Source organism: Odontomachus brunneus, unplaced genomic scaffold (genome assembly GCF_010583005.1).
Source record: "Odontomachus brunneus isolate Ranch 3 - 2012 unplaced genomic scaffold, Obru_v1 Obru_scaffold_041, whole genome shotgun sequence".
NCBI classification, from domain to species: domain Eukaryota; kingdom Metazoa; phylum Arthropoda; class Insecta; order Hymenoptera; family Formicidae; genus Odontomachus; species Odontomachus brunneus.
Genome location: NW_022639491.1, coordinates 389,126 through 416,397, shown reverse-complemented (window position 1 = coordinate 416,397; position 27,272 = coordinate 389,126). Strand labels below are relative to the sequence as shown.

General features: G+C 35.3%; 5 protein-coding genes across 19 annotated transcripts; 1 reads left to right on the top strand and 4 right to left on the bottom strand.

Annotated features, from left to right (window-relative positions):
• Positions 1 to 3,770: 3,770 nt before the first annotated feature.
• LOC116844390 lies at positions 3,771 to 10,171 on the bottom strand. 8 transcript variants are annotated; one of them, XM_032815853.1, is made up of 6 exons: positions 9,671 to 10,160; positions 9,277 to 9,449; positions 9,024 to 9,126; positions 8,826 to 8,922; positions 4,836 to 4,862; positions 3,771 to 4,758 (listed from the first exon to the last, which is right to left on the bottom strand). In XM_032815853.1, exons 3-6 carry the CDS (start codon positions 9,114 to 9,116, stop codon positions 4,484 to 4,486), a joined length of 492 nt encoding a protein of 163 aa, XP_032671744.1. In that variant the 5' UTR covers positions 9,117 to 9,126; positions 9,277 to 9,449; positions 9,671 to 10,160; the 3' UTR covers positions 3,771 to 4,483. The 8 variants fall into 8 exon arrangements, 5 of the variants coding, with proteins under 5 accessions (XP_032671744.1, XP_032671745.1, XP_032671747.1 ...); XM_032815856.1 differs by having other exon boundaries at positions 4,543 to 4,690; positions 4,790 to 4,862; positions 9,671 to 10,169; XR_004378078.1 differs by having other exon boundaries at positions 4,737 to 4,758; positions 9,012 to 9,126; positions 9,671 to 10,006.
• Positions 10,172 to 12,242: 2,071 nt separating this feature from the next.
• Positions 12,243 to 14,203, top strand: LOC116844399 (S-adenosylmethionine mitochondrial carrier protein homolog). 2 transcript variants are annotated; one of them, XM_032815880.1, is made up of 6 exons: positions 12,243 to 12,531; positions 12,711 to 12,867; positions 12,969 to 13,051; positions 13,321 to 13,561; positions 13,684 to 13,822; positions 13,908 to 14,203. In XM_032815880.1, the coding sequence occupies exons 1-6, from the start codon at positions 12,466 to 12,468 to the stop codon at positions 14,023 to 14,025; spliced, it is 804 nt and encodes a 267-aa protein (XP_032671771.1). In that variant the 5' UTR covers positions 12,243 to 12,465; the 3' UTR covers positions 14,026 to 14,203. The 2 variants fall into 2 exon arrangements, with proteins under 2 accessions (XP_032671771.1, XP_032671769.1); XM_032815878.1 differs by having other exon boundaries at positions 12,244 to 12,531; positions 12,942 to 13,051.
• A 486-nt stretch (positions 14,204 to 14,689) lies between these two features.
• Positions 14,690 to 19,748, bottom strand: LOC116844398 (hydroxysteroid dehydrogenase-like protein 2). Of its 2 annotated transcripts, none has more exons than XM_032815876.1 (8): positions 19,617 to 19,748; positions 17,757 to 17,920; positions 16,345 to 16,558; positions 15,964 to 16,169; positions 15,616 to 15,813; positions 15,311 to 15,517; positions 15,031 to 15,159; positions 14,690 to 14,905 (listed from the first exon to the last, which is right to left on the bottom strand). In XM_032815876.1, the coding sequence occupies exons 1-8, from the start codon at positions 19,631 to 19,633 to the stop codon at positions 14,793 to 14,795; spliced, it is 1,248 nt and encodes a 415-aa protein (XP_032671767.1). In that variant the 5' UTR covers positions 19,634 to 19,748; the 3' UTR covers positions 14,690 to 14,792. The 2 variants fall into 2 exon arrangements, with proteins under 2 accessions (XP_032671767.1, XP_032671768.1); XM_032815877.1 differs by lacking the exon at positions 19,617 to 19,748 and adding an exon at positions 18,183 to 18,748 and having other exon boundaries at positions 14,793 to 14,905.
• LOC116844400 (tetratricopeptide repeat protein 25) lies at positions 19,644 to 23,923 on the bottom strand. Of its 4 annotated transcripts, XM_032815884.1 has the most exons (5): positions 23,387 to 23,923; positions 23,072 to 23,315; positions 22,592 to 22,754; positions 20,287 to 20,618; positions 19,644 to 19,807 (listed from the first exon to the last, which is right to left on the bottom strand). In XM_032815884.1, the coding sequence occupies exons 3-4, from the start codon at positions 22,718 to 22,720 to the stop codon at positions 20,316 to 20,318; spliced, it is 432 nt and encodes a 143-aa protein (XP_032671775.1). In that variant the 5' UTR covers positions 22,721 to 22,754; positions 23,072 to 23,315; positions 23,387 to 23,923; the 3' UTR covers positions 19,644 to 19,807; positions 20,287 to 20,315. The 4 variants fall into 4 exon arrangements, with proteins under 4 accessions (XP_032671775.1, XP_032671774.1, XP_032671773.1 ...); XM_032815883.1 differs by having other exon boundaries at positions 23,068 to 23,923; XM_032815882.1 differs by having other exon boundaries at positions 23,072 to 23,923.
• A 543-nt stretch (positions 23,924 to 24,466) lies between these two features.
• On the bottom strand, positions 24,467 to 26,368 carry LOC116844401 (cyclin-dependent kinases regulatory subunit-like). 3 transcript variants are annotated; one of them, XM_032815886.1, is made up of 5 exons: positions 26,345 to 26,363; positions 25,927 to 26,051; positions 25,327 to 25,416; positions 24,725 to 24,852; positions 24,467 to 24,653 (listed from the first exon to the last, which is right to left on the bottom strand). In XM_032815886.1, exons 3-5 carry the CDS (start codon positions 25,383 to 25,385, stop codon positions 24,562 to 24,564), a joined length of 279 nt encoding a protein of 92 aa, XP_032671777.1. In that variant the 5' UTR covers positions 25,386 to 25,416; positions 25,927 to 26,051; positions 26,345 to 26,363; the 3' UTR covers positions 24,467 to 24,561. The 3 variants fall into 3 exon arrangements, with proteins under 3 accessions (XP_032671777.1, XP_032671778.1, XP_032671776.1); XM_032815887.1 differs by lacking the exon at positions 25,927 to 26,051 and having other exon boundaries at positions 26,345 to 26,368; XM_032815885.1 differs by lacking the exon at positions 26,345 to 26,363 and having other exon boundaries at positions 25,927 to 26,160.
• Positions 26,369 to 27,272: the final 904 nt, after the last annotated feature.

Genomic DNA, 27,272 nt, shown 5'->3' with positions numbered 1-27,272 from the left:
CAACAAAATGTATCCTGACAAAAATCTGATTCGAAGTATAACCGACAAGAAATTTTATGAAGCAAGACGAAAGACATCGCGAACCACGATGTCACATCGAGTTTTCCCCGAATCGAGTTCTCATCGAAGACTTCGCAGGTGATAAACGGCGAGGCGAATGAGCACGCGGCTGACACCTTGGATAAGCAACGTGCCGTGATAAGCGGCGTCTCCTCCTCATCGCGATAAGCGGCTACGTAGTATCTAGCCGCGCAAGGGAGAGATATTAATGGCAGTCGCAATGGGACCGCCAGTTCTCGTCGGTAACGTACTGGCGGGAAGTCCAGGTCCTCCAGGTCGACGTATTAGCTAATGTCGCCGCGATTACCGCACCTGGAGTAGCCGGCCCCGGCCGCAATTGGCGGCGGCACGTCTCGTCCACACGCGCGCACGCGTTGATACCCACATGCACGTATCGCCCTGAAGACAGGAAGCGTAGAGCGTTGATTGGCTGTCCGGAGGCGGTTGGAGCCGACTGTGTGACCTCTGACCCCACCCCCGTGGGGCGCGCGCGCACGTCTCCAACCCCGAGGAAGTAATTACCTTGCCACCCGCGCTCGATAACCGACGCTATCGGCCCGTCCTGACGGCCGCTGATGCGGCGGAGTCGCGCGTGTGTTGAGGAGCGTTACACACGCATCGAAACCGAAAGAGCCTTAGTCGCGATTAGACATACAGCGAACTGACTGTCGACTGTAAAATCGCCTGTCGGAGGATAGGACGATGTAGAGAGGACAAGGTAAGATGTAGAGAGGACAAGGTAAGCGACAAGGAAACTCGGATCGATCGAGCTGGCTTGAAACGCGTGCACGTCTTGGCACCAGGAAGACAGAGACTTGAGAGAAAGTCGAGTCTGTTACTTTAAAACGATCTTAGATTGTAACTGACACAGAGGAGACTTAGTACCGAAGTAATAATAAAAAGAAGAAAGAGAGGAAAATTTCTAACTTATGAGCCTTCGTGAAAATAATTCAACGTCAATCTCATGAATATAGAGACTAATGCTGTGTGTGTGTATGTGATGGGTTGGTTACCGCCTCGAGTATTAAATTAAGCTGCAACCTTTACTCATCGCGACGCAAAGTTACCTCTGTAGGTGCAATCCAACCTTCTTACGGTGCCTAACGGACAAAATTAACGACGCTTCTACCTTGACAGAGATGAGATAATGGGATGGTGGCGAAACATCCTTTGATGTGTGTAAGTAAATACGCGCTCGTTAATACGTAAATAATCGCGAGTCTTGTATAATCGGCCCTTTCATCTCCCCGCGTTAGTATTATTACAGGCTGCTAACGTTCACCTACGGTAGCTCTCCCTCGTTACTGAAAGAACGTCGAGCGAAATTCCAAAGGTTTCGCCTTCGACAATTCAGCCTCGAAGGAGAGAAAATATCAACATTTCGAGGAACAATCGAAAATCTATTCGTATTCGTGTTATTTCAAGAGTAAAACGTGGCAGAGACAATCGTTCAGTCGATGCAAAGTCTAATCGCTTCAAATCTAATCGCTTTAACTCCACGTACATAATTAGCGTTATCAATCATCAGCGTTGCGAGTGGCGGCTATTGATGAAACACGATAGCATATAATAAACAGCATTATCGATTACGCGCAACGATACTCTATTTGCGATTCTCTTCACCCGAGATTGCTATGTCTTCGACTACTTGACTGGAACGAGCTGTCCGTTAACGAGTGGACGGTGACGGTTTCGGCCGACACGAGTGATTTTGCCGACGAGCGATGGGATAAGGGAACGTCGGCGGGGAAAGAGGGGAGGAAGGTTAGATTTCGCGGCGCAAAGTGCAAGAAGAGAATCGCGCATAAGGTCATGCCGTGGGGTTACGCCAGGCAGATCCCCATTGGCAGACCAGTGCCAAGCAAGAATCACGATTGGCTGAAGGTCGTGGGTCGCCTCACCTACCCCCAATCCAACATGACCTCCCACGCGAACTCGCGAAGTAGTAACCGCCGCCGCCGCCGCCGCCACCCTCGCCGGATTCGACATTGGGGTCGCATCGCCTTGTCGTGCGTTCCCGCACACGCAAAAATCCGCGCGAACGAGGGAGAAGACCGCGGTTCTGCTGCTCGATGCATCTGATAACGGCGAGATTAATCGCGGCTTATTTAAGAGGGAACAAACGCACTTTGCATCAACACTCGTCGGAAAATCGATCTCGAGGAACGGGATCTTCTTTCGCTTGTTTCCAAGAGTTAAAATGCGATTTTCTATAACGCGATTTGCGATACAGCTTTGTAATATGCATGGTTTGATCTTATAGTTAAGATAGTTTCATAGTTTCATCTTAAGTTTATCTTGTAATATGCATAGTTTGATCTTATAGTTAAGATAGTTTCATAGTTTCATCTTGAGCTTATCTTCAGATGCTGTAAGAGCTGGTTCGCTGCAAAGTACCTGAAGATGAACTTAAGATTATCTTAACTATAAAACTGAACTTCAATATAAGACTGAATCTTAAATAAGAAACTGAACACATCTAAAAAAAAGAAAGAACACTAGTTGTTATTTTCTGCAATTCTATGTTATAAGTGAAAAGAATTTTACCGAAAGAGTATACCTCTTCTAATGAAGTGGACTATTAATTGGGAATCCACTAGATATTATTTTAATATTTTTTCTTTTAAATCAAGAGGAATATGTTTACTTGAAACAGAATACCTTCTTACGCGCGATACGAGAGACACAAGCAAAACTTATATTGATAAAAGACGAAATTCCTCTAACTTTAAAGACAATAAAATTCCTTAACTTAGAATATTTTCTTTTGATTTTAGAAGAATCTTCTTAAGTCAAAAATAAAATCCTTTAAAGATTCAAAGGATTCTGCTAAAGATAAAATTACATTTTTCTAGCTATATCGTCCTAGTATATCTTACGAAAATTTCTAATATTCGAAAAATTTCGAACTGCCATGTTATTCTTTACTTCGAACTACCGTCTCTGAATAGTCAATTCCTGACTTATGCTGCACCGAGAAAATCAATTAAAAGGAAACGAGGCCGACTATTCGTTATATGTCTCTCTTGTTTCCTATTACCCTTTTAATGGTCTACACGAGGATCAAGTGATATATCCTTGCACGACACACATCCAAGACGAAGAGGAGAAGGTAGAAAAAAGAACTAAACCGAGCGTAAAGTCATAATGCCATTCATTAGGAGGAGGAAAAGGACAACCGGCAAACCGCGGCAATTAACTTCCACCGGGGGCTTTTTTATCGCGTCGCGGTATTATTAGACGAGCGGTCAACCCCTGGTGAACACGAGGGTGAAAATGCCGTGGCGCGCAGATGCGGTAATCCAAATTTAGTGCGATATAAATACAGCAGATTAGAGCAACTGCTCTATTTTTTTTTATTGTCCCCGCGATCCGTGACAAGGCGAAAAGAATTACGTACAAACGAAACGAGGCGTGACGATAATCGTGTTATATCTTCATCAAGTGGTAATCGATCGTTGAATCGTAATCGAGAAATGCGGATTTCATCGAGTTTTACTATGTTCGAAGTTGAAATGTATAAATATGAATATACTCCGAAAATTCTGCGTTTATATATAACTAATCAAAATTTTCGCTCTCGTAGAAATGTTATCAACTTTGTTTACATGACACAAATATTAACACAATACTGTAACAGATATAGTTAGGACAGATGGGAAAATCTGTACAAAACACATACATGGTCTATTCAGCAAAACCTGAAAAACTTCGTATTGAACACAGTTTTTATTACATAATATTCTGTATTAAATTATCATGATTTGTATGATCGTAATGTCAAGTACAAAATTCATTAGCGTGCATATAAACAATCGTCATCCTTCGTGGCTCACGATATTCAAACTATGTAATTCAATCTGAGGCGTGGGAGCTAATTACAATGGACCTTTGCAAATACGTCGCTCATTACGATTTAGTAATTGTTTCGCGCGTAATAACGTCGGTATCTGTACAGTATTATTGTTCGGTGGGATGTTATTGCCTGAAACGCGTATAACGTAATTACTATAACGCAATTAGGTGCGCCGCGTATTGGTCTGCTTCTTGTCTCTGGAAACGGACCGCTCCCGCGACACACAGATTGGATTAACGAATATTATATAGGATAGGCATCAAACCAAAAATCGATAGTACGACACGATATTCTATTTTGCGTGTAAAATATCAAAATATTCAGAGGAATATCAAATAAAAAAACGAAAAGCACACATTTTGTACATGGATTTTGGAAAATCTGCCGAAATGTGTCATTAAGCGTTATTAATATACAATAATGTCATTAATAATATATATCTTATATGTCTTTATGAATGACGAATAATAATCTTGAATAAATGATGATCTCAGCAACAATATATTATATTGTAAGTAATGATTTTAAGAATCATTGAGAAAAAGAAAGTATACATTTTGAAGTTAATTAAAGCGTAACATTATTGCTTAGTACTTTGTCTGTAATATAGGTAAAATTAAATAACTTTTCCGTTTTATTTTTATTGCATACTGGATTATCATCGATATTATCAGGAAAATCAGGGAACCTTGCTGACAAGAAAATATCGACTTGGTATGCAATCAAACATCGATATGATATAAAGAAATGGTAACTTTTCACGATCATTATCATCTGTAACGAGAAATAATTCATTGTATGAAGCTCTTTGGAGGGGATGTTTCCTCCAGTATACTTTTTTACTGCAAAAAAAGAATAAAAGTTAAAAAATACATGAAGTCTTTTCTTCTTGCTGGTTTGATTACAATTATAAATTTACATTTGTATATGATCCGCTTTGGCAAATCTGTAAATGGAAATTACAACAATTATAACATTAAAGTTTCATACTACAAATTTCACACATAAAGCAACTCACAGATAAAATACCAATAAAATACACACGGTACATTATGTCACGAAAACGAGAAAAAAAAGATATTTTGTCCTGGAAATATCAAGTTGTCCACTGAATAGAATGTATGTATATTAAATAGAATGTATGTATATTAACAGATGATTCAAATTCTAAGATCACATGTTATCAAAGCTCGTAAAATAAAAAGAGATATGAGAATTTAAGAAATATTCTTTCTTCGTCATCTCTTAAACATAAAGTTACAAAGACGTTAATACAATAATACCTTTTATTTTTCACAGAAGATGCTTTCTTTCTATATAATTTCTTTTAAAAAAATTATTTCTCTTTATATGAAGACTATTTTTTTCACAATGTGATAGATATACATCTTAAGATGTCTGTGTGATCTCGCAATTTGAAATACAAATACGAATAAAATCAAATTATAATTAGTATTTTGCCGTACCTCAAAAGCCCCAGATACTGAAAACTACAAATTGCACAAAACAGTTATTTTCAAGTGCAAGTACACAATTTTATCCAAGCACATGCCCTCTCCTGTATTATGTTATCATTATGGTAAATACATTCCAAACATGACACATACATGATCATGCAATGGATAGATTTACATGTAGAATATTAGGTAACGACGATCCGAGTATTTTCTTTTGGTTTTAAGGTTTCTGGCAGGGGATCCCTCCGTGCTCGAGCGACTCGCAGCTGCCAGACCGCAAGACTGATACGAGAACACGCCGTTTCCGCCACTGCCAAAGCGCAGCCCTCCTTAAAATGTCGTGAGGCGCACGTGCACGTGGTAGGAAACCGCAAGGTAAAACTACGTGACTTTTAACTTCTACACGAAGGAAAGCCATTGATCGGCTTTCGCACAGCGTCGTGAAGCAGTGCATTGCACTGACATCGAAGAATAAACGAGAAAATAGATCGTGTCACGAAATTTTTACTTATCTCCCTATCGTCACTAATGTCTGCGTCAAACGAAATAAAAAAAAAAAAGAGAGAAATAAAAGAGCACGCGTAAGAGTCGAACGGAACATCCTCTCGTATGTCGTTTGTACTGGCGATGATGGTTTACGAGCTCCTTACTAATAGGTAACGAACAACGGAATCCACTCACAAGTCAATTCAATTGGACAGACTCGAAAGCGAACAGCGTCAGGCAAATACGGGTGATCGGTTATCGAAGCGATTAAACGTACATATCGTCGTCCGTCTATCCCGCGCCACGCCGCGCTGTGCCGTGCAAATATGCGCGGGCAAACTCGAAAGCTGCGGTTCCAACAAGGAGAAACACCGTCCGCCCGTCGACGTGGCCCGCGCGAACCAGCGTTCGTATGCACAACCGGCGGCATCGTACTCTCGTGGGAAATGCCGTCGATTATATTTGCGCCATGGCGAACGCGAGCGCGCAAGGTACGCCGGAGTTCCGGACAGACGACAGGGATGAGTATGGGTCTGTCGTCGTCCTCGTCCTCCTCTTCCTCCTCCTCCTTCTTCCCTTCCTACTCTCTTCTGCCAAACCTGCTGTTTGCACCAGCACTCTAATTAATTATCCCGCGTCTCCGATAATGTAACACCCGACGCGAACGCACGCACACTAACTCCGCTCTATCTGCGAATATGCGAGATTATTGCGGTCGCACCGGCGACAGTGGACAATTTTGCACGCGCGTATTTTGATCGTAACCCCTTGAAACACGAATGCGCGCAACGACGATCCGAGAGAGATCTTTCGCGATTCTGTGTATGTAAATAATGAGAATGCTTCTGAAACACAAATGCTTACCTCGTGAAACATTCATTACATTCCATAACAAAGTCAAATACATACGTCAAAAAAAAATCTTTAGTTGCAAGATGCTATTTTCTGCAGTCCCATATTTTAAACAAAAACTTTTACCAGAAAAGTATTTCATTATCTGACTTATACTGACAAGCAGATTCATGAAACGAAAAAACCAAGAAGGACTGTTCGATAACTTCCTCTTTGATTCTTTTTGATTCTCGAACACGAATGCGAAGCATGCAAATGGAACGCATGAAAGTTATATGTTAACGCTCATCCACCGGATGGACAAATATCGTCGAGCACCACTCAGTAACGCGAGGAGCTAATAAAAGGAGTCGCGCTGTTCTATTATCAAAGCTAAGAGTTCACAGCTAACCGCTTCTATAAATGGGAACGCGCGCGCGCACACACAATCTCTCGTTGAGTCCTTCTTATTACATCGGTGTACAGATCAAGCTTTATGCATGTGATAAAGAACGAGATCTTGCGAACAAATCATACGATTATCCAGAATAAAACACAATGCAACTATCGCTTCGTAGATTTCCATAAATTTGAAAAATTGAATCCTACATAGAAGAAACAATATGACTGACCTACATATAAATCTGGTTATACCAACTAGATTCAATAGTAAAATACGAAGCAACCAATTATGTGGTAGCTATGACGATATCTGATTGCTGCAACGATCCATGGTATCCTTTTCTTTCGTGTGTATTTTATATGGGACAAAGAAAATTGAGATATTTAATAAATTGCGTAAAATGCATCCAATAATTCTTTCGTCGTCAAGTATATTCTCGTTTCAAATGATTGATTTGTTTAAGTCAATTAATTTTGTTGATTATCGAGGTTTTAAGATTGCGAAGACGAATGTAGGTCTCGACAATTAACACGGGTATGGCCAAAGACCCATCGAATGGACGGGACTTGAGTCTGAAGTACGCACTCGGTAACGTAGAAGGCTAATAGAAGAAGTCACGCGGTGCTATTGTTAATGGACAATACTGCAGATGGTTAAAACGATTCCCATCGTCCTGAGCTCACTGTTCAGCGCGAGTGCACGAAGCCACTCGGCGCGCTTTTGTACGTTCAACGCTATCGGTGTGGACATCGGTGTGGAAGTCGACTGATAACCGACTGATAGTCGAAGTGTTTCATCGCGAAGAATACCGCGCGATCAGATATAATATTTATTTATGAACTTATATATTCGATATATATTCGATGGTTCTGATATCAGAATGCACATTTATAAATACCCTCAATAATAAAATATTCCACGCTTCCATTATCGGGCAAGATATCGGATTCGGACAATGCATAAAAGTTTCATACATTCTATAAAATGCACTACGCTTTTTAGCATAGTCTAAAAGTTTTTATTAACTTTGACATTAAGAGATATCTTTTTGGAATAGACCTGGATGAAACTTTTGATAGCAACCTCAAGAATATGAGTAACATTAGTCATTTTTATTACAGTAATGTATCTCGTTACTGTAATAAAGGAAATGTTGTGTCTTTGCACGCGTTATTGTATGATAAATTAATTGGTTTAGTTTTGTCAGTTTTCTATGAAATATAATTTTAAAAGGAATACACAGGTACATTGTGTATGAATATATACAATGTACATTATAGTCCTTGATGTTTCAATTTCATAAATCGTAGTCAATTTTTCTTAAAGCAGGAGATGCAATAATTTAACAATGACATATAAAATGCATGCAAATAGAAAAATTATGCACAAAAGATCATTAATCCCAAAAATACAAAGACATTTTCCTCTTACACAATATATATCTGTAATCTATATAATTGTATAAATATAATTATATGTTAAATAATATAATATGAACATTATGAATTATATGAATTATTATATATTGTGATATACCTAACAAACTATAAGATCATATTTATTGACATTTTTTAGTTATTTTTTTTAGTTATTAAGTCATGTTACAGCTTTATGATAGGAATTTAAAATTGTTTTGATATATGTTGATCACAGATATATATATGTATGAAAAATCTTTCACTTCTCCATCATCGATGGAGATAAAGTTCAAATTTTTTCACATTGTACTTACATTTTTCAACTTTGTCTTTCCAATATATGACACGCATGGAATCTAGTAAAGCTATCGTAAAGACTCTATCCTTAAACCGTTCCTCGAATATCATCTCCTGTAACAATACAAATCATCAAAAATTACAATATACTACTATATGTAAATATATTTAAGTCACAATAAAAAAATGTACTATTTATTTACATGTTATATTACACAATCTTTTCCAGATTTATGAGCAATGATAGCAATATTCTTGGTTTTGAAATCTTGAATGTAGTTCCACATGGTTAAAATACTCATAACCATCTTTATTATTCTGCACAAAAATTAAACAATATTTGAATAATAAAAAGCAACTATATAATAATATACATAATCTGTATATGTGTGTATGTGTGTATGCGTGCATATGAATGCATGTGTGTATGAATTAAAAGTATTAAAATTATTATAAGTATTGAATTACCATGATGTGTGGCATGTAGTTTTCCAGCAATGATTTTTAAATTGTTTATATTCAGCACCAAGATCCCATAGCCCAAGTCCTTTGTTTTTCTAATGCATGATATCTAAGTGTCATTGTTGGGATTGTCATTAGGTATTGTATGCCTGGACCATTGACCAACCTTAGCTCCATAGCTGTTGAGATCAAAATCATTAACTTGTCATTTTCAAAACTATTCTTGCTTGTGTATATTGTGGCTGGATTCCGAAATTCACTGCCAGTACTGAAAATCTATAGTTCATGTCACGTATACTATAGAATTTCAGTACGGCAGTGAATTCCAGAATGCAGCCTGTGTGTGTGTGTGTGTGTGTATCAAAACATTTGTATAATCACAAATCGTGCGGAAACTTACGACTGGTTGAAAGCTTAGCATATTACGATTTGACCTTCGAGCTGTATTATATGGTAAACCTCGCGTTCTTCACCAAACTGCTGACTCCACCATGCAACGTACGAAATTTACTTTCGACATTCCCGAATATCTCGCGCGCGAAACTCTTCTTTGATGGTTCGAAAAAGTGAAGCTCGACGATTTAAGCGAAGCTACTCGACGACTCTTTGCAAGAGATATCCATTTTCGACAATTATTTGACGACACTTCGCCGCGTAAACATACGACACTTCCGGCGATGAATGCGCGCGAAACTCACTGTTAACGAATTGAAATCGCAAAGGACACAATGGCGGTTGTGATTCTTGAAGTGCTAATATGTACCAGTTTCACTCGGTCGAGCTGTTTCGTGATATCTGTGCTCCCAGCGATTATTCAAATCTTTTTTTACAATATATCGCTACAAAATATGTTTTCGGTAATAATGCTCACGCGAAACTCGCTTTGAACAAGTCGTAAAACTCCGCAACGAAACTCCTAACTAGAATACGATGAGTGCGCAAGATATTTCGGCAGACTTGAATATGTCACGAGACATTCGCTCACGGCGATTGTTCGACATTATTTTATTATCACAAACGCATGAGTTTTATTTTGGATACTTTAAATGATAAATCGTGCATGAAATTCACCTTTGGCTAGCCAAAATAGCAGAAAATACGTGGGAGCTCTTACGTTTCGAACCTCCGCGTCAAGATTCAGTTGGGAAAGTTACAGATGGCGCAGCGCGGTTGCAATCTTTATAAACCTTAGGGCCGGTATTCATAGTCGGATCTTATATTTAAAATCGTCTTAAAGCCATTCTACAATAGCTGTAAGAATAAGGGCTATCGCACACAAATTGACATAACTGCATATGCATAGCATAAGATCGTATGGACCAATGAGCATCGAATATTAAGCATCGAACACCAATATGGCGACTTAATACTCGATGCTCATTGGTACATACGGTCCTATGCTATGCATATGCAGTTATGTCAATTTGTGTGCGATAGCCCTAAGGCTGTAAGACTCGAAATTAATTATTTTCATTCACTGACAGCTCACTTTACAGCTTTACAGCCATATTCTTACAGCTATTGTAGATGGCCTTTAAGTTCATCTTTGGATGGTCTACATATGATTTCATTGGCTACAAAGCATCTAAAGATAAACTTAAGAGCCAACGCACAAGCACATCCGTAACATGTTAGTCCCGATCTACAATAGGTGTAGTAAACTCTAAGCCTTAAGAAATTTACTAATCACAGTGGAATTATAGAGGAATAATAAATTGTGATTGGTTAATTTCTTACAGCTTAAAGTTAGGTGGGACTATGAACATAGTATATATGCAACAAGAGGCACAAGTCGACACAAACATCATTCTATCTTTGTTCCACATTTAGTGAGTAAGAAAGATAGGATGATACTTGTGTCGACTTGTGTCTCTTGTTGGAAAGCAACCATGGACTCCGAATGCCCTATGTTCTGTCGTATAGTAGAGTAAAGCCAACATCTAGAAAGAGAGCTAGAATAGAGGGGCTATAGTTTTCTTCCTATTTTGTCACTTTTTTGTCACGCGTGCATGAATTTCTCGTTTCCATAATATTATAGAGCGCACCCCTAGACAGGCAAGTAAGTCGCGAGCCACAATAGGTGTAGTAAGCTTTAAGCCTTAAGAAATTTACCAATCACAGTCGATTATTTTCCTCAAATTTTACTGTGATTGGTCAATTTCTTAAAGCTTAAAGCTTACTACATCTATTGTGAATCGGGACTAAATTAAATAAATCTTACTTAAATCTTACTTAAATCTTATCGCACACTTTGTCTGTGCAGAAAGAGATAGAGAACAGAAGGGCTGTACATATTGGCTTCTCTTTTCTGAATGTATGCGGAGTCTATGTATATTATGATTGCTTTCCAACAAGAGACACAAGTCGACACAGGTATCATCCTATCTTTGTTACTCACTAAATGTAGAACAAAAATAGAATGATGTTTGTGTCGATTTGTGTCTCTTGTTGGAAAGCAACCAACGTCTATGGTCTTTTTCTACATATTGGTTCTACTTTTCTGGCCGTATGCGGAATCCATGTATAGGCCATCACACACAAAATTCCGTAAGAACTTAAAACGTAAACGTAAAGAAATCGACCAATCCTAATCAAGCACTCGGCTCTTCGTAACCTCTCCATTATTACAAAGAGCCGAATACTCGATTGGGATTGGTCGATTTCCTTACCCTTACGATTTAAGTTCTTACAGAATTTTGTGTGTGATGGCCTATACTACGTCTATGGGTGGGACCCGATTGACCACGGTACAATTGGACACAGATTGTAATGATGATGTAATGATTGTAATGATTGTAATGATTTCGATCTAGTAATTCACTAGATAATTCTTTGCATCGGTTGGTTGGTACTAATCGTACCGTCTAATATGAGAACACACCTTACATGAATACACATACGATGGAAGCTTTTATTGAGTGGTGTTGGGGGTACGCCTTTTGGTTGCCTGAAGCCATATTGAGAGATTGAGAGAGAGAGAGAGAGAGATGGAAGCTTTTACTCGGAGCAATGACGTAGAATCACTTAAAGCAAAGTGCTTTCAGCCAAATATTGAAACTGAAACTCATATCAAGAGTTTACATTGACTAACGCACTATCAGAATGTATAGGCTAAGATTTGTCTTTTCTTTTGTGATAAAAGTGTAATTTTTATTACTTTTTATTTAAAAGACGTCTATATATTTTTTTTCATACATGACAGAATATGAAAAACGACCGGCGAAAATGAGTATACAGAATGTTTTTATTACTTCACTTATTGTAAGTAAAATGCTGAATTATATCTTTTTACTGTATGTATTTTGTATAAATAATACTAATTTTAACAATGGTATTACAATGGTTATGTAGTAACGTAATAATACGCTATAATTAATACGAAATGTTAAAAATAAAATTATACACTTTTACATTAATATAATTTAAATGTTTACCTCTAGGCAGGAGGTGCTGCAGGAACATTTGTAGATATTACATTATATCCATTAGATACATTGAAAACCCGATTGCAGAGTAAACAAGGGTTTATTAAGACTGGAGGATTTACAGGTCTTTACAAAGGAATTTGTCCAGTTATAATTGGCTCAGCACCAACTGGTAATCGATAATGTATAACATCTGGCAATCTAAAGTTCTATAAAGTTTATATATATATATATTATATATTTTAGCTGCATTATTTTTTTTAACATATGAAGAAATTAAAACTGTAGCAAGACCTAGGATTTCTGAAAAGCATCATATTTTACTTCACATGGGAGCTGCAACACTATCAGAAATGGTACTATTCTTTAATAATAATTATATTACTTTTATTTTAATATCTATGTGAGCAGTTTAAAGAAAACTGAAAGCACCATTTTATATAGTTGGGTATATGTATTGCATCACATATAAATCAGTGTAATGGATCAAACAATTTGGAACACATCTTCATATTTCATATAATAACAAAAATGAGTGCAAAATATCTATAATTAATTCAAGAAGCATTTTTTTTTAAACAAATGGAGACTCAATTATATTAACTACATTACTTTGTACACAAAGGTAGCATGTTTAATAAGAGTCCCAGTGGAAGTTTTAAAGCAAAGAAAACAAGCACAAATAGTAGATCAAAAATTCCTTGGTCTTAAATTATTGTATCGTGGATACTGGAGCACAGTATTGCGTGACGCACCTTTTAGTATTGTACAGTTTCCATTATGGGAATATCTGAAAACATCCTACAGTTCTCATATTGAGAGAAAAATATATCCTATGGAAAGTGCAATCTGTGGCGCCATTTCAGGTTTTATATATTGAAAAAATACTTATATGAATATAAATAATATTAAATTAATTATAATCTTGTATATCTTGTATGACTAGATATATCTTAGGTCTATCTATATGCACCCTAAATAATTTTAGGAGGCATCTCTGCGGCTGTTACAACTCCATTGGATGTCGCAAAAACGAGGATAATGCTTGCTAGTAGAACATCGTTTTTATCAGAATTGACGATATCGAATGTACTTTATGAGACATATGTAGAAAATGGTTTTCGTGGGTAAATATCTCTAGTCACTCTTCTCACATCCTATGATTAAAATTAAAAATCTTTTAATGCATTCCTATTCATTGGGGCATTGTAGATTGTTTGCTGGTTTTGTACCAAGAGTAACGTGGATTACATTAGGAGGTTTTATATTCTTTGGAGTCTACGAAGAAGCAAAAGTACTCACGCAGGTAATATTTCCAATGTTGAAATAAAAGCATCTTTATGAGTATGTAATACGAGAAGGTAGTGTAAAATACTTCTATAAAATTTATATATATATGTATATATCTTATTAAATATTAATGAATTTATAAAAATACAGTTTATACTTTGTTTACAAAAACTTGTTATATATATCGTGTAAAAATTCATTAAAGATATTTTCATTCATTCGTGGAATTTAAATATAAACATTTCAGTCAAAAACACTAATACTGATATAATAAGTAGTTCACAATAATTTACATTAATTCCATACCACTTCCTTTTAGTAAATAATTTATTAACATGTTTGCAACCAATATCACACATACGTGTGACAATAATAATTTTTCTATTCACATAATTAAATTAAGCTCGTTTTCTTTTTGTATAAAAAGCAAAAAAAATGATGAAAATTTCCTAAATGAATCCTGATCGCGAACATGTTAATTTTCAATCAATAATTCCTTCATACAAATACATACATTAAAGCAGCCTTAACTTACATGTAAAAAAAACATTTTGCGTTATCATGATATGATCAAAAATCCTCCTGAATATTCGCAAAATGTGTAATATACTTTTTACTCAAGAAATATAGATACCATGTTAGAAAAAAAAATAATGCTGAAATATCATGTACTTCTTTCTCTCATAATTGACATATTGCACATATTGTGTATATAAAATATATTTATAATCGCTTTTTTGTATGTTGTAATATACAAAAATTTATAATAGAACATATACGTAATAACAAACATCACGTATTTTAATTTTATAGTTTAGACTTCAGACTGGTCATTAGTTTTTCCAGTTTCATTGCTTTCTGTAAATTTCCGCTAATTTTCAACTTACCTGTCATAAAAGCGGCCGTAGGTTTTAGTTTACCTGCAGACAAACGTCCAAGAATAGCGTAAAATATAAACAATTTGTAAAATATAGATAAAAATAATTGTAAAAATAAATAAGATGAAAACTAACATGAAGTTACATGAAGAACTCCTTGCACTTACCTGTAAACATGGCAAAGAAACTCTGTGAATCCATTGTGAGTGTAGCATCTGCTGGCTGACTTGGCTCTCCTTTTCCAGTAGCACCTTGACCGTTTTTTAAATCAATGAACCATACGCCAGCTTCATCTCCTAAAAATAAAAAAATAAATATATGTGCTTAATATAAACTTATATTTAAACAAACTTAAACAAATAATATTTTCAAATAATAAACGATTAAAGACTAGTCTTAGTCATAGTGGCTAAAGTTCATATATTTAGACACACAAGATTAAATTACCTTTAACATTGAATTGATATATAGCGCCAGTTTTGCTAACCAAATCACTACTCAAATTAGCGTTAATAGCACTAAATATACGTTCTACTTTTCCACTTTCACTAGTGCTCGTTTTTTTGGCGATTTGCGGTTTATCAGATGCATATTCTTGGATACTCTCCAGATTTTCTTCTACGAAAAAGTCCGGCATTAAATTATCCTTGTTTTCTGAAAAAAGAAAAATGTTAATCATAAAAAAAGTTATCATAGCTAATAATTTATTAAATTAAATTTATTAAATTAAGAAACACAAAAAGTGATATTACCTGGATTACAAGCATAGTCTGTCAAATCTACAATACCCTCGTCTCTCAATATATTTTCGTCAATTAAAAATTGTCCAGTAACGGTTTTGCTGTCTTTGCAGAGCAATGCATAAACAGCATCTGCCATGATCTCAGGTTTACGGCTGAAATTACTCGACTCTGCACCTGATAACATCTCGATTGCAGCGGTATGAATAGCTACAAACAATATTTTATTTAAAATGTATATGCTGTTTTAGAAATAATTATTTGTTATAGAATATAGTTGGATACATTCCGGATTGCAAAACTGAAATCAAAATACAATTTTCTTTTCTCTGTGGCTAATAAAAACTCTAAACAACGCACCTGTCTTTGGCCAGACAGCATTTACTGCGATTCCGTTTGATTTAAGTTCTTCTGCCATTCCAAGAACGCACATAGACATTCCATATTTAGCTATTGTGTATGCAACGTGATTTTTAAACCAAAACGGCTTCATGCTCAGTGGAGGACTTATATTGACTATATGCGGATTTGGGCTTTTCATCAAATATGGTATGCAGGCTTTTGATCTAAAACATAATGTTATTTATTTGTAATCTGTAACATAAATTGCAAAATATATATTCGTGAGCATTCATCTTAATGAGCGATTTAAGCTATTTAAGTCTGTCACTCATAGTTGTATTACTCAACATTAATTTCTTAAACATTAACTGTGACGGTATAATTGTTAAAAAAACTTACACAAGAAATGTTCCCCTAGTGTTGATATTATTCATCAAATCATATCTTTTCATATCAGTGGCAACAGTACCTGTTAGAGAAATAGCGCTCGCATTGTTTACAAGGATATCTATACCACCAAACTTCTCAACTGCGCTTTTCACTGCATTAAGCACCTGTGTCTCATCGCGCACGTCTACGATGCAAGGCAAAGCCTTACCACCAGCTGCTTCAACTGAAATGTCACATTTTTCACAATAAATTTCTAGGTTCGAAAAATTTGTAACAATAGATCTAGTCATAGATCTTATCATTTATTGTGCGAATGTGAAATTGTAAGTAATTCGGCTTGATGTTGTATAAAATTGAATACAGCAACAAAATCATTGTCAAAAATAATATAATTAAGGATCCCGGTCCCTCGTTGTGGAACTTTTGATTGATGACATCAGAAACAAAGAATGCATGCCCAAAATTCCTGCAAACTATGTCAAAATAAAGATATATTAAAAAAATGACACTTGCAATAGATTAAGTACACTTCTAAAACATGCAACTTTCTTTTTTAATCTATATTTCCTCATTATCTTATATTATTATGTTAATTTTACGATTATTTATCGATTGTTAGAGCAAAAAATGTTCAGAGTATTTTGAAAACATGTTTAATCAATTGCAAATGTCAATTTTTGGATACATCTTTTTGATGTATTTTGCAGGAATTTTGAGCAAGGCTATGCATTTTCTTGCTTCTAACACCATAAATCAAGAAGGCTGTGATGCCTGTTAAAGCAATAAAATCCAAAACATAATTATATAATGTGATATATGCTACATATTGCAAAATATTTGCTACATACATGCAAAATACTGACATGTACTATGATTTAACCTTTACATGTACTATGATTTAACCTTAACATGTACTATGATTTAACCTTTCATGCAATAAATATCATGGTCAATGTAATGATATAAAACAATCAATATGTTAGGACTATAAAAACAATAATAAAAATAAATAATTAATAAATAAATTCATAAGAAATGCTTTCTATACATTCTTTTAACATATTGCTATCAACATTACACACCTTTATCTGTATACCATTATATAGATACCATAGCTTAATGTCTTGCAATAGCAATACACAAACTATGTCCTATGATATCAATTGGATAATGAATGAATATAATCTTTGCAAAACTATACTTGTAATTTCATTAAATTTTCTATTGGTTGCATTTATATGACACTCCAAGTATGTTTTGTATATGCATATGCATATAGATAAAATGTTAATAGTATAGCATTAACCATCAACATTTAATATATTAAAAATTATTATTTCTTGTAGTTATATCTACAGATTTTTTATATTTACAAAATTATGTAATAAGTAAAACCATAAATCTTTGTTCAAATCAATTACTTTCACTGGCTGCTGTATAAATGGTACCCGGAAGCTTTGGGTGTTGCTCAGCAGTTTTGGCAGCAATAATAATATTTGCACCATCTTTTGCTGCTTTTAACGCTATACTTTTCCCAATCCCTCTAGATGCACCGGTAATAAAAATAGTGCGACCAGCTAGCTTTCTGTATCAAATATTAATATAATTAATTAGTATTATATGGTCACATTTATTGTTAATTATTAAACTTGATTATTAAACTAAGAAATTTTAATATAAAATTAATGTGTAACTAAATGTATTATAAAAATATAAATTAATTATACACACACTATAAATAATTGAAAGGACCATATTAATATTAAAATATATAAATGCAGATTAATATTATAACAAATATTTGCTGAATCATGTAATTATACCGCATATTTATAAAAGATACATACCCTGTATTAATCATTCTTCTATTTCTACTTTGAAATATGTTAGCGTATTAAAAGTTTTACACGTTGATCACTATCGAGTGCTTTACCACAAGGTTTGTGAAGAATGTAACGAATTTTTTCGATTGTATAAATATTTAAAAAATAATGTCGTAATATAATGGTACTTTGAACTCAATCCCCACTTTGCAGGCAAGGTCCAACGTATCATATGAACTCAGTATACAACTTATCTTTGATCATAGACTATATAACCAAACATAGCCTGTCGTAACGTTAAGGAGAGAGATGAATCCATAACCTAATTGGACTCTGTTAATAATTACTAATATTTACATGTTTTACAGGACTAATTTAAATAGAAATCAAAAAATATATCAACAAAACATAGTTTTATCTTGTTATACTCTTCACTGAGCCTCATAAACTTCATCTTTAAATGCTGTACGTATCATTTCATTAGCTATGGAGTATCTGAAGATGAACTTAAGACGGCCTTAAATATAAGACCTGACTATGAATACCGATCATAAATACTTGCACACTGAAATTAATACTTTTTCTTGTGACATACATTTAATTTCCGGAACGACGGCCATTATTGTTCACACTTCCGTGCTTGCACGCATGTGCTGTTTCAGAAGCGAGGATTTTTCAAATATGGCAATGCTCACACACCAGCGCGACGCGTGATATCCAATGAGCGAGAATTTTTCAATGTATTCATTATATTATTGTCACTAATTTTTATTTTATTTTATTTGTTTTGTAATTAATTTATTTTATTTATAATTAATTTCTATTTTGCTCTTATACAGTAGAAATTTGTAGAATTCTTATAGAACTGTAAATCTTGGAAAATCTATAATCATGATATGGTAACAGAACTCGTTTAAAACAAATTGAAACGTTGCGTGAACCTGGCGTCTTAGTTTGTTCGGATGCCTGTTTTCTGCTTTAATGAGTAGAGCTATTTATTTAAGCTATCAGGAACTTTAGAACTATTAAAAAGAAATTTAAAATTCTAAGTAGTTCATGAATTCCTATTGAATGAAACATCAGCTTCACACACATACTCGTATACACATATTGATATACTGTGAGCGTGTATTGTTAAAAAAGATCGCGTATCTAATAAAGTATTCTAAATTATATATTCAGAATCAATGGTTGTCGATAAAATATCTAGCCAATGCTTATGCTAACCACACATAAAGTACAGCAAATATTGTTGCTATATCATGTGCGCATTGTTAAAAAGAAATCTATCTAATAAAATATTCAGGATCAATAATTTTCAATAGCACCTGGCCAATACTTATGCTAATGAGGTACAAAGTGCATCAAATACTCTATTATTAAGTATTATTGTATTGAACAGATATCGTTAAAAAATATCATATTCAGTAAAATAATAGCATATTTAAAATATCATACCTAGTAAAATAATCCATTAACTTTACAAAGATTGACACAAATGGATTTATTCACAATATACAAGATAGATGACGCATCGTTATTCTAATTACACCACAATAGAACTTTGATGCGATGTCTCCTCCGTTGCTTCTCTCCCAATACGTATACCTTCGTCTATGATAGTTTTCCGTCCCCTCCATATCACGATACTGCAATATGACTTGCATTGATGACACGCGCGGGCGCAGTTGGGAGTGAAGTATATTTGAATGGATTTACATAACTACATAATGATGCATATATGTGGAAAAATCGACCAGTAATGTGTCTAACATAAATTACATCTTGTTGCTATATATTTTTTTTCTTTTATTTTTCGCGCGCCGGGCACGCGATTGGTCGATTTCTCCAGTGTATGTGCATTATGTAAACACGCGAATTTGTCCAGATAGATTTTTGGAGCATACGTATCACGCGTAAACAAACTACCTAGACAAACTGAACTAATGGAAAGAAGTGGATAAACATCGTGCGAATATTCGTATTGTACTCTCCAAATTTATCTCAGTGAAATTCTACTAAAAAACAGACTAAGTTGAATTCGAGCAACTTTGTATCGTTCAGCTTGATCTCGGAATTTTAATCACTTTGTTACTTTTTAAACTGCATTGTATTTTCTATTTGTTACCTTGGTGCTTTTCGGTGAGAGTGCATCGATCAATTTTTTCGTAATATATTCTGTATCGCGTCTTTCGCTTTTTGAACGCCGAGACGGAACTGCCCGAACTCCGGACGGATTCTCATTCCACGATAATAATACACCAAACTCATCTCGAAATCGCCCAGATGATAAAGCGCCTCCGCTTTGCAGTATACCGCCTTGGAGTTGCTGGAATCCTTAGGATTTAGCCGCAATGCCGCTTCGGCATCGTCCAGCGCTTTTTGCGATTCGCCTAACAAAAGGTGACATTTGCTGCGCGCTATCAAGGCGTTCTTGTCGTTGGGGTTCAAGTCCAATGCCTGTCGAATAAATTCTTACGTCACTAGCGCGTAACATTAACGTGTTCACCAATTTCAAACGGATACGATGTTACATTTAAATATAAATTAAACGTTTGAAGGTCAATGCATGAATTTTAAGTCGAAAGTTTAAGCTCTTAAGGAATTCTAAGAATCCTAAGAATCTTAAGGATCCTAAGAATCTTAAGCTCTTTCGATTTAAAATTTCTCGTATCAATTACCACTTAAATAATGATCTAAGTAGTTTTGTGTTAAATGTAACAGCGCGTTCGTTTGAAGCCCGTGAAAATTCTGAAGACCCGATTCTCATTATATGTTAATTAAACGAATATATCGGTCCCGAATATTATTCTATGCGTATGTACGCGCTTGTCGCTTTTTCTGATTTGCCTAGAAAAATCATCAGAGCTCGTGAACCTTGTTGATGCAATTGATAGCGACGTTAACATCGCCGAAGCGCATTTCGCGCAAACCAAGCGTCAGCAGCGCGCCGGGCTCGGTCTCCTCCGGGATTTGCAAACTTTTGCTACGATCCTGGCGTTGCTTCAGCTTCAGAGATTGCTTTATGTCCGTGGTACCCATGTTCACGGCAGCGGCGCGATCCTTGTCGGTATATACCTCTTCTTGCCGATGACAATCGTTGACTTGTTGGCGTCACTTTCTCCGTGTCTTTTGGATCCTCATTTCCGACTCCATAGTAGCGATGTCGAGTCTGTCCTTCTCCTTCTTGTCACTGCTCTTTTTCCTCTTGTCGTGCACATTGCGAGCGTTACTCTTGCGAGCGTTACCGTCGCCGCTATCGGCGAGGGTCGCATATTTACCCAGATGCGTGTCCTTGCTCGGCTCTTCGAACTCCTCCTGATCCTTCTTCGAGTCAGACCCGGTCTCCGTGGGTGTTCGCACATAACTCTGCAGCAGATCGTGATGATGTAGCATAGGATTCAAGATATCCATAACGTGATGCTCGATCGCGGCGCTCGTACGCGTCTCATCCTTAGCGCTCGCCTGCGATGTCTCGTTCATTCTCAGCCGTTGATTTTATCAATATCGCATTCGACTGAATAGAATAGCTTTATGTTTACGATAAATAGAACTTTACCGATTTACTTGGCGAGGTAACTAATCCTTCTCCTCTTCATGTATCACCACTTTCGCGAATCTCGCGAGGAACGGAGGATTTTTACAATAGAATTCCAGGCGACAGGTATTTCACTGTATGTGCTAAAATACGTGTGGTTGTCGACACCTAAGCGGTTTGTTTCCTTAGAAACGGATAACAAGTCTGATTCTCAACACATAGGTGAAATATGGTAAATATCTACTCCCGAAATATCGCAAGATGCATGCATAATTGAATAGTGCATTACACCTTAACTTCAACTCTTCCGGAACGGGCGGTATAACAATTTTTACATTACAAGGCGCGTAGGCGTAGGCTCTCGGCCTTGAGATATAACAATTCAAACGTAAACTAAGGATCCCGATGAGATACTTGAGTATCCCCTTCGTGTTCATTGAGTAAGTTTGAATTTGAAGAAAGCGCGCCCCGAAAGAGTCGAAGTATTCAGTTCGTAATTTTCTAGGCGATAATCGGTTATTCGATAAAATAATCGAAGGTAAGATTTTCTGTTCTATACATCCACCATTAAATCGAACTGTAGTATTTCAAAGGTCCTTTTTAAGTTGCGAAGAGACTTCTAAAGATCTCTAAAATTTATTAAAATTATTTCTTCCATTTTCTTTTTCGCGCGTACGCCCTCGCTCCAACTTGATCCTGTTTTATCAGTACGATGTGCATGTCTGAAAGGTGCTTTTTAGGAACATTTTAGATTGTCGTCTTGTTCGAGTATCACATGAACATATAATTAAATATTGTAACTTATGTTTTCACCTCGTAATAATAAGTTCATATCGAAAAACGATCGTTCAAATATCTCGCTATCGTTATAGAAATGTATCATGGTAAAACTTACTTGATTGTACAATGATATGGCTTTATTGTAATTCCCATTCTTCACATGAACAGTCGCTTCGTTTACCATCAGCGCGTTTCGTACAACAATGGAAGATCGCCTTTCTCGTTGCGCCGGTTTTCCTTTCATGATACACCATATCGTTGTGGTATATTTATGACAACTGTTAGAATAGTAAAAATATTTTAGTACACATAAGAGAAAGAAGTATCTGCGTGTTTCATTTTCTCGCAATGATCTCTCATACAAAAGCGCGAAATGAATGTCAACGCGTAACTTTTTATTGGATTTTTAAAACGCCAATTGCGGAAGAAAATTAAGACGAAGGAATTAATTCTATCGTTAAGCAAAACATGAGAGATAATTCAATAATTTTAGATTCATATCTTAATTTAAGATAAATCGGAAAGCCCGCGGAATTGATCTGTACGATTTAAAATTTACGACTCATCGAGGAAGCGCAACAGAATACATACTTACGATTACGTGACGTCACTTATGACTGGGAATTATGGAGAAGTGTTCGATTTGATCAGTAGTAATCATTCGTGCTTTCTTGTTCGGTCGAGAGCTCGGGGAAACAGCCGAAGATCGCGAATATACGTTTCGATGGGCCGCTACATCGCGGCACAACGGTCGTCGTTCCAATCGCGTCGTTGCTCAGCGTCTTAAATTCTTAACTTACGACCGGAACTTTTCTGTCCATACTTTTCATTCTGTCTCCCTACCCACGGCATTAAAAAGTAATCAATAAGGAAGCGACAGAATAGGAGCTGATATAAGCAGGATAACTACACGACAATTCTTATCCTTCGGCCACCACCACCATCACGCTGCGCTTTCACCCACGATCACCAACGGGAAAACCACTAAATAGTCCGCATGCTTTCGTGAATGCTTCCTATCAATCCTATCATCGCCGTCGTCCTTGCTCGATTATTTGTGTCATTTAGCGAGGACGCATGCGATCTTATATCTTATATTGGTCGACTCTTTTATATTACTTCCTCGAAATTATTATCAGTTTCACGAAGCTTAAAGAGAACAATTCGCATCTACGTATACGATTATTGTACATCGTCAAAGTGATATTTTTTCATTATTTAATCAAACGTCCAATATGGGATGAAACGAATTCGCTTCCAAGTATTAACAGAACATTAACACTTAATCGTCCGACTTAGTCGTCGGATACTTCGCGTATGCATCTATCAAATACCGCGAATAGTTTTTACTAAAGTTTTCGTTAAAGTTCGCGGGGAAAGGTCGCGTTGGACGAACGCAGTATAATGCGCACATTAAGAAGAACCAAATAGAACTGAAAACATGAAATAATCTGCGAGCCACAGATAATTATTGGAACTACAAACACGGAATATGTCGTGACCCACGGATAATGTGCCAAATCGATGATGTCACGCTTCGATCGCATTATTTGTCCTCGACGGTGCTTCTTCGATAGACCTATATTGATTTCTCGTTTCAATGGGGAATGTCGGTGCATGTCTGCAGTCTTTAAAATGAGTCGAGCTTATAATTAGAGTCTTTGTAAAATATTCTTGAAATTTTTGCCAAATTAAAATTAAGTAATTTTTATTTTATTAAAAGAATAATTATCAAGAATAATAATGTTGTTTTTCCTTGTATTATTTTAATAATAATAATAATAAATGTAACTGCTTTAATAATTATAACAACTATAGTTGTACAAACTTGTCACAATACAAAGTGTCTATTTTTTGCCAGCTGAATGTATGTATACTAAATATATTATTCATGCTCTTTTTATTTTATACTCTAGAAACATCTATAAGTTTTATTTTAAGTATAAATTTTGTAGACAAAAGTGAAAATGATGTCCTATGCTTATTAATATTATTTTTTATATATTTAATATTATTTACACTTATCTATAATCTCTTTATCTCTCTCTCCCTCTCTCTTACACATAGCAATACTTTCAATTTAATTCAACAACAAGTAGTGATTTCTCCTGTCGATGAAATACACCTAGGTGCCTCAAAATCGTTCCTCAGCCTACGGAATAATAACACATGTGGCTCTAAAAAAATAGATGTATGAGTAATAATAAATTTTGTATAATATTCTTTATCAATCTGCAATCTACTATACCTGGTCCATGCATCATATAATGAACCCATCCAGGACTCTGTTGGACTCCTAAATTTCTCCACTCAGTTTCTGTCATGAGATGAGTCTTTGGAACATGTCTAGCTATGTCATGTGGCAGTATCACATGCCTATGTATATGCATACCATTTTTTTTATATTTCATATAAAGAGAGAGTATAGCATACTTTATATATAAACTTTATTTTAAAAAGTTAGTTTTTTTTATTAAAATATTTTTAAATTTGAGAGAAAAAAGAGAAAGAGAGAGTTGTTTATATAACACTATTTCTTTGAATATTAATTTTAAATATCTAAGAAAAAAACTATTATTTATTTTTAAAGATTCTACTGCTTATTTTTTTAATTTGTATTTATTTGTGTATTTATATAAGTTTAAATTGTAACAATTACTATAAAAGATATTATTTCCCTATATAGATAGAATCACAGATAATATCAAATATAACTTTCCATAACTCATTTAATGAATTTCCATAACTTGTTAAAAAAATGTATATTACACATAATAATTTCATTCAACTTAAAATACTATATGTAAGAATTTCATCAAACTTAAAATTAGATTTATAATCAAAATATACCTGTATTCATATTTATCATCATTGTATTTCTCAGAATATTGAATCTGATCCACTGGCATATTGTTTTAAAGCAGACCAACACACACAAAACTGAAAATTTAAAAAAAATTAAAAATGAATTATGTAAGAAAAATGTATAATTTGATCATGTTAAAAACAAACTACAAAGAAAAACAAGAAATCAATAATAAACATATATTAATTAATATATTAAAGAAAGAGAGAATAATATTTGTAAAGACAAGTAGTTTAATAGTTTGTATATTTATATATTATGTGAAGAAATATTTCTTGTATGAGATATTTATCAATATATCTCTAGTGTTATACACACATATCTCTAATGTTACACACATACACACACACATATATATATCCTAACAGCACAGATGTCCAGGGACATCCAGAATACATCCTAAGAAAGTCCTGAGGACATTTCTTCGTCCTCAGGATGTTCTGAGGAGATCTTGTGCTGTCTGGGATATATATATATATATAAATATATAGTTAAATAGTAATATATATATTGCAAAATATATGTATATATATAATTATAAAAAATTATAACTAACATACTATTATTATATTGATAAAACTAACCTAGAAACACTTTTTTAACAATGGTTAATGAATTTTCAAGATTTCTTTCATACACGTTACTTTATGTAATAGGAAGTGATTTATATGTTGAGAGAAATTTATATTAAATTCAAAAATAGAGAAATCTAAAATGGGAGTTAGAAAATAAATATCAAATCGTCGTAAATCACATGTTGAACGTAGCGCGTATCCAGTGATATATTTAATATTTACTGACGCCAGAGGTCTGTTCTTTTGCTCTGCGCTGTTGCACTGGTGCAATAAGTTAGAGTGAGACAAACATATATTTGTCTCACTCTAACTTATTGCACCAGTGCAGCAGTGCAGAGCGAAAGAACAGACCAAATAACTTTTTAACCATATCTATTATATCTGTTTCATTATATGATTGTTGATTTAACGAGGAACGATATCTCACATATTATGCAGAAAAAGTGGCACTTATTATAAAGAATAAAATTACATGAAAAACAAGTAATATTCTTCTACAGTCTGAGGCTGATATTTCACGTGTCGTACGACAAGCTTTTTGGATACGTTCATTGGTGACGAACAGAGAACCTAGAAATACTCTATTCGCCAACCAATTCGAAAAGCCAAATATATCCGAAAAGCTTGTCGTACGACACGTGAAATAGCACCCTGATACGAGCTTAAAGGTCGTTCATTAGTTGCAAGCCGATCGCAATCAGACGCAATTCTTATTGCGACAGCCAATTAGAAACATCAATGGATATGTTCAGGAGACACAACGGTTGAGTAATTAGTTAACGTAATTGGTCTAAAGTTATGGATCTAACAGTAAGGACCAATAATCACTGATCGCTCACTGATCAGCTATGTTTTCTGAACGCAGCCAGTGGTGCTATTGATGCTTCTGATTGGCTGTCGCACCAAGAGCTGCAATCGACTTACCTATGGTCAGTATTCATAGTCCGATCTTATAGCGTGTTCGACTGGCCCTGGGCTGATATTCCATTACCAACAGTTGTCGAATCGATAGGCGTCTTTGCGCAGCTTTTTTAAAGCGTGGAAAAACTGCGCAACGACGCCTACTGATTCGACAACTGTCAGTACGCGGGAACGGAATAGTACCCCTGGGTTAATCGCTCCGAGAGCGATTAATGACGTCATAAGTCTTTACTAGCCAATCATAAATCTTATAAGTATTTATTCGACCAATAAACATAGGTTGAATAACCCAGAGTGGATTAACCCAGAGCCAGTCGAACATGCTATTGGGTGCTTTCCAATTGCAATATCCCTAGACACTTTCATGCACACAGCGACACAAGTTGCATTCAAATTGTCGTAATTGTCGACACAACACTAGACGGGCATACATA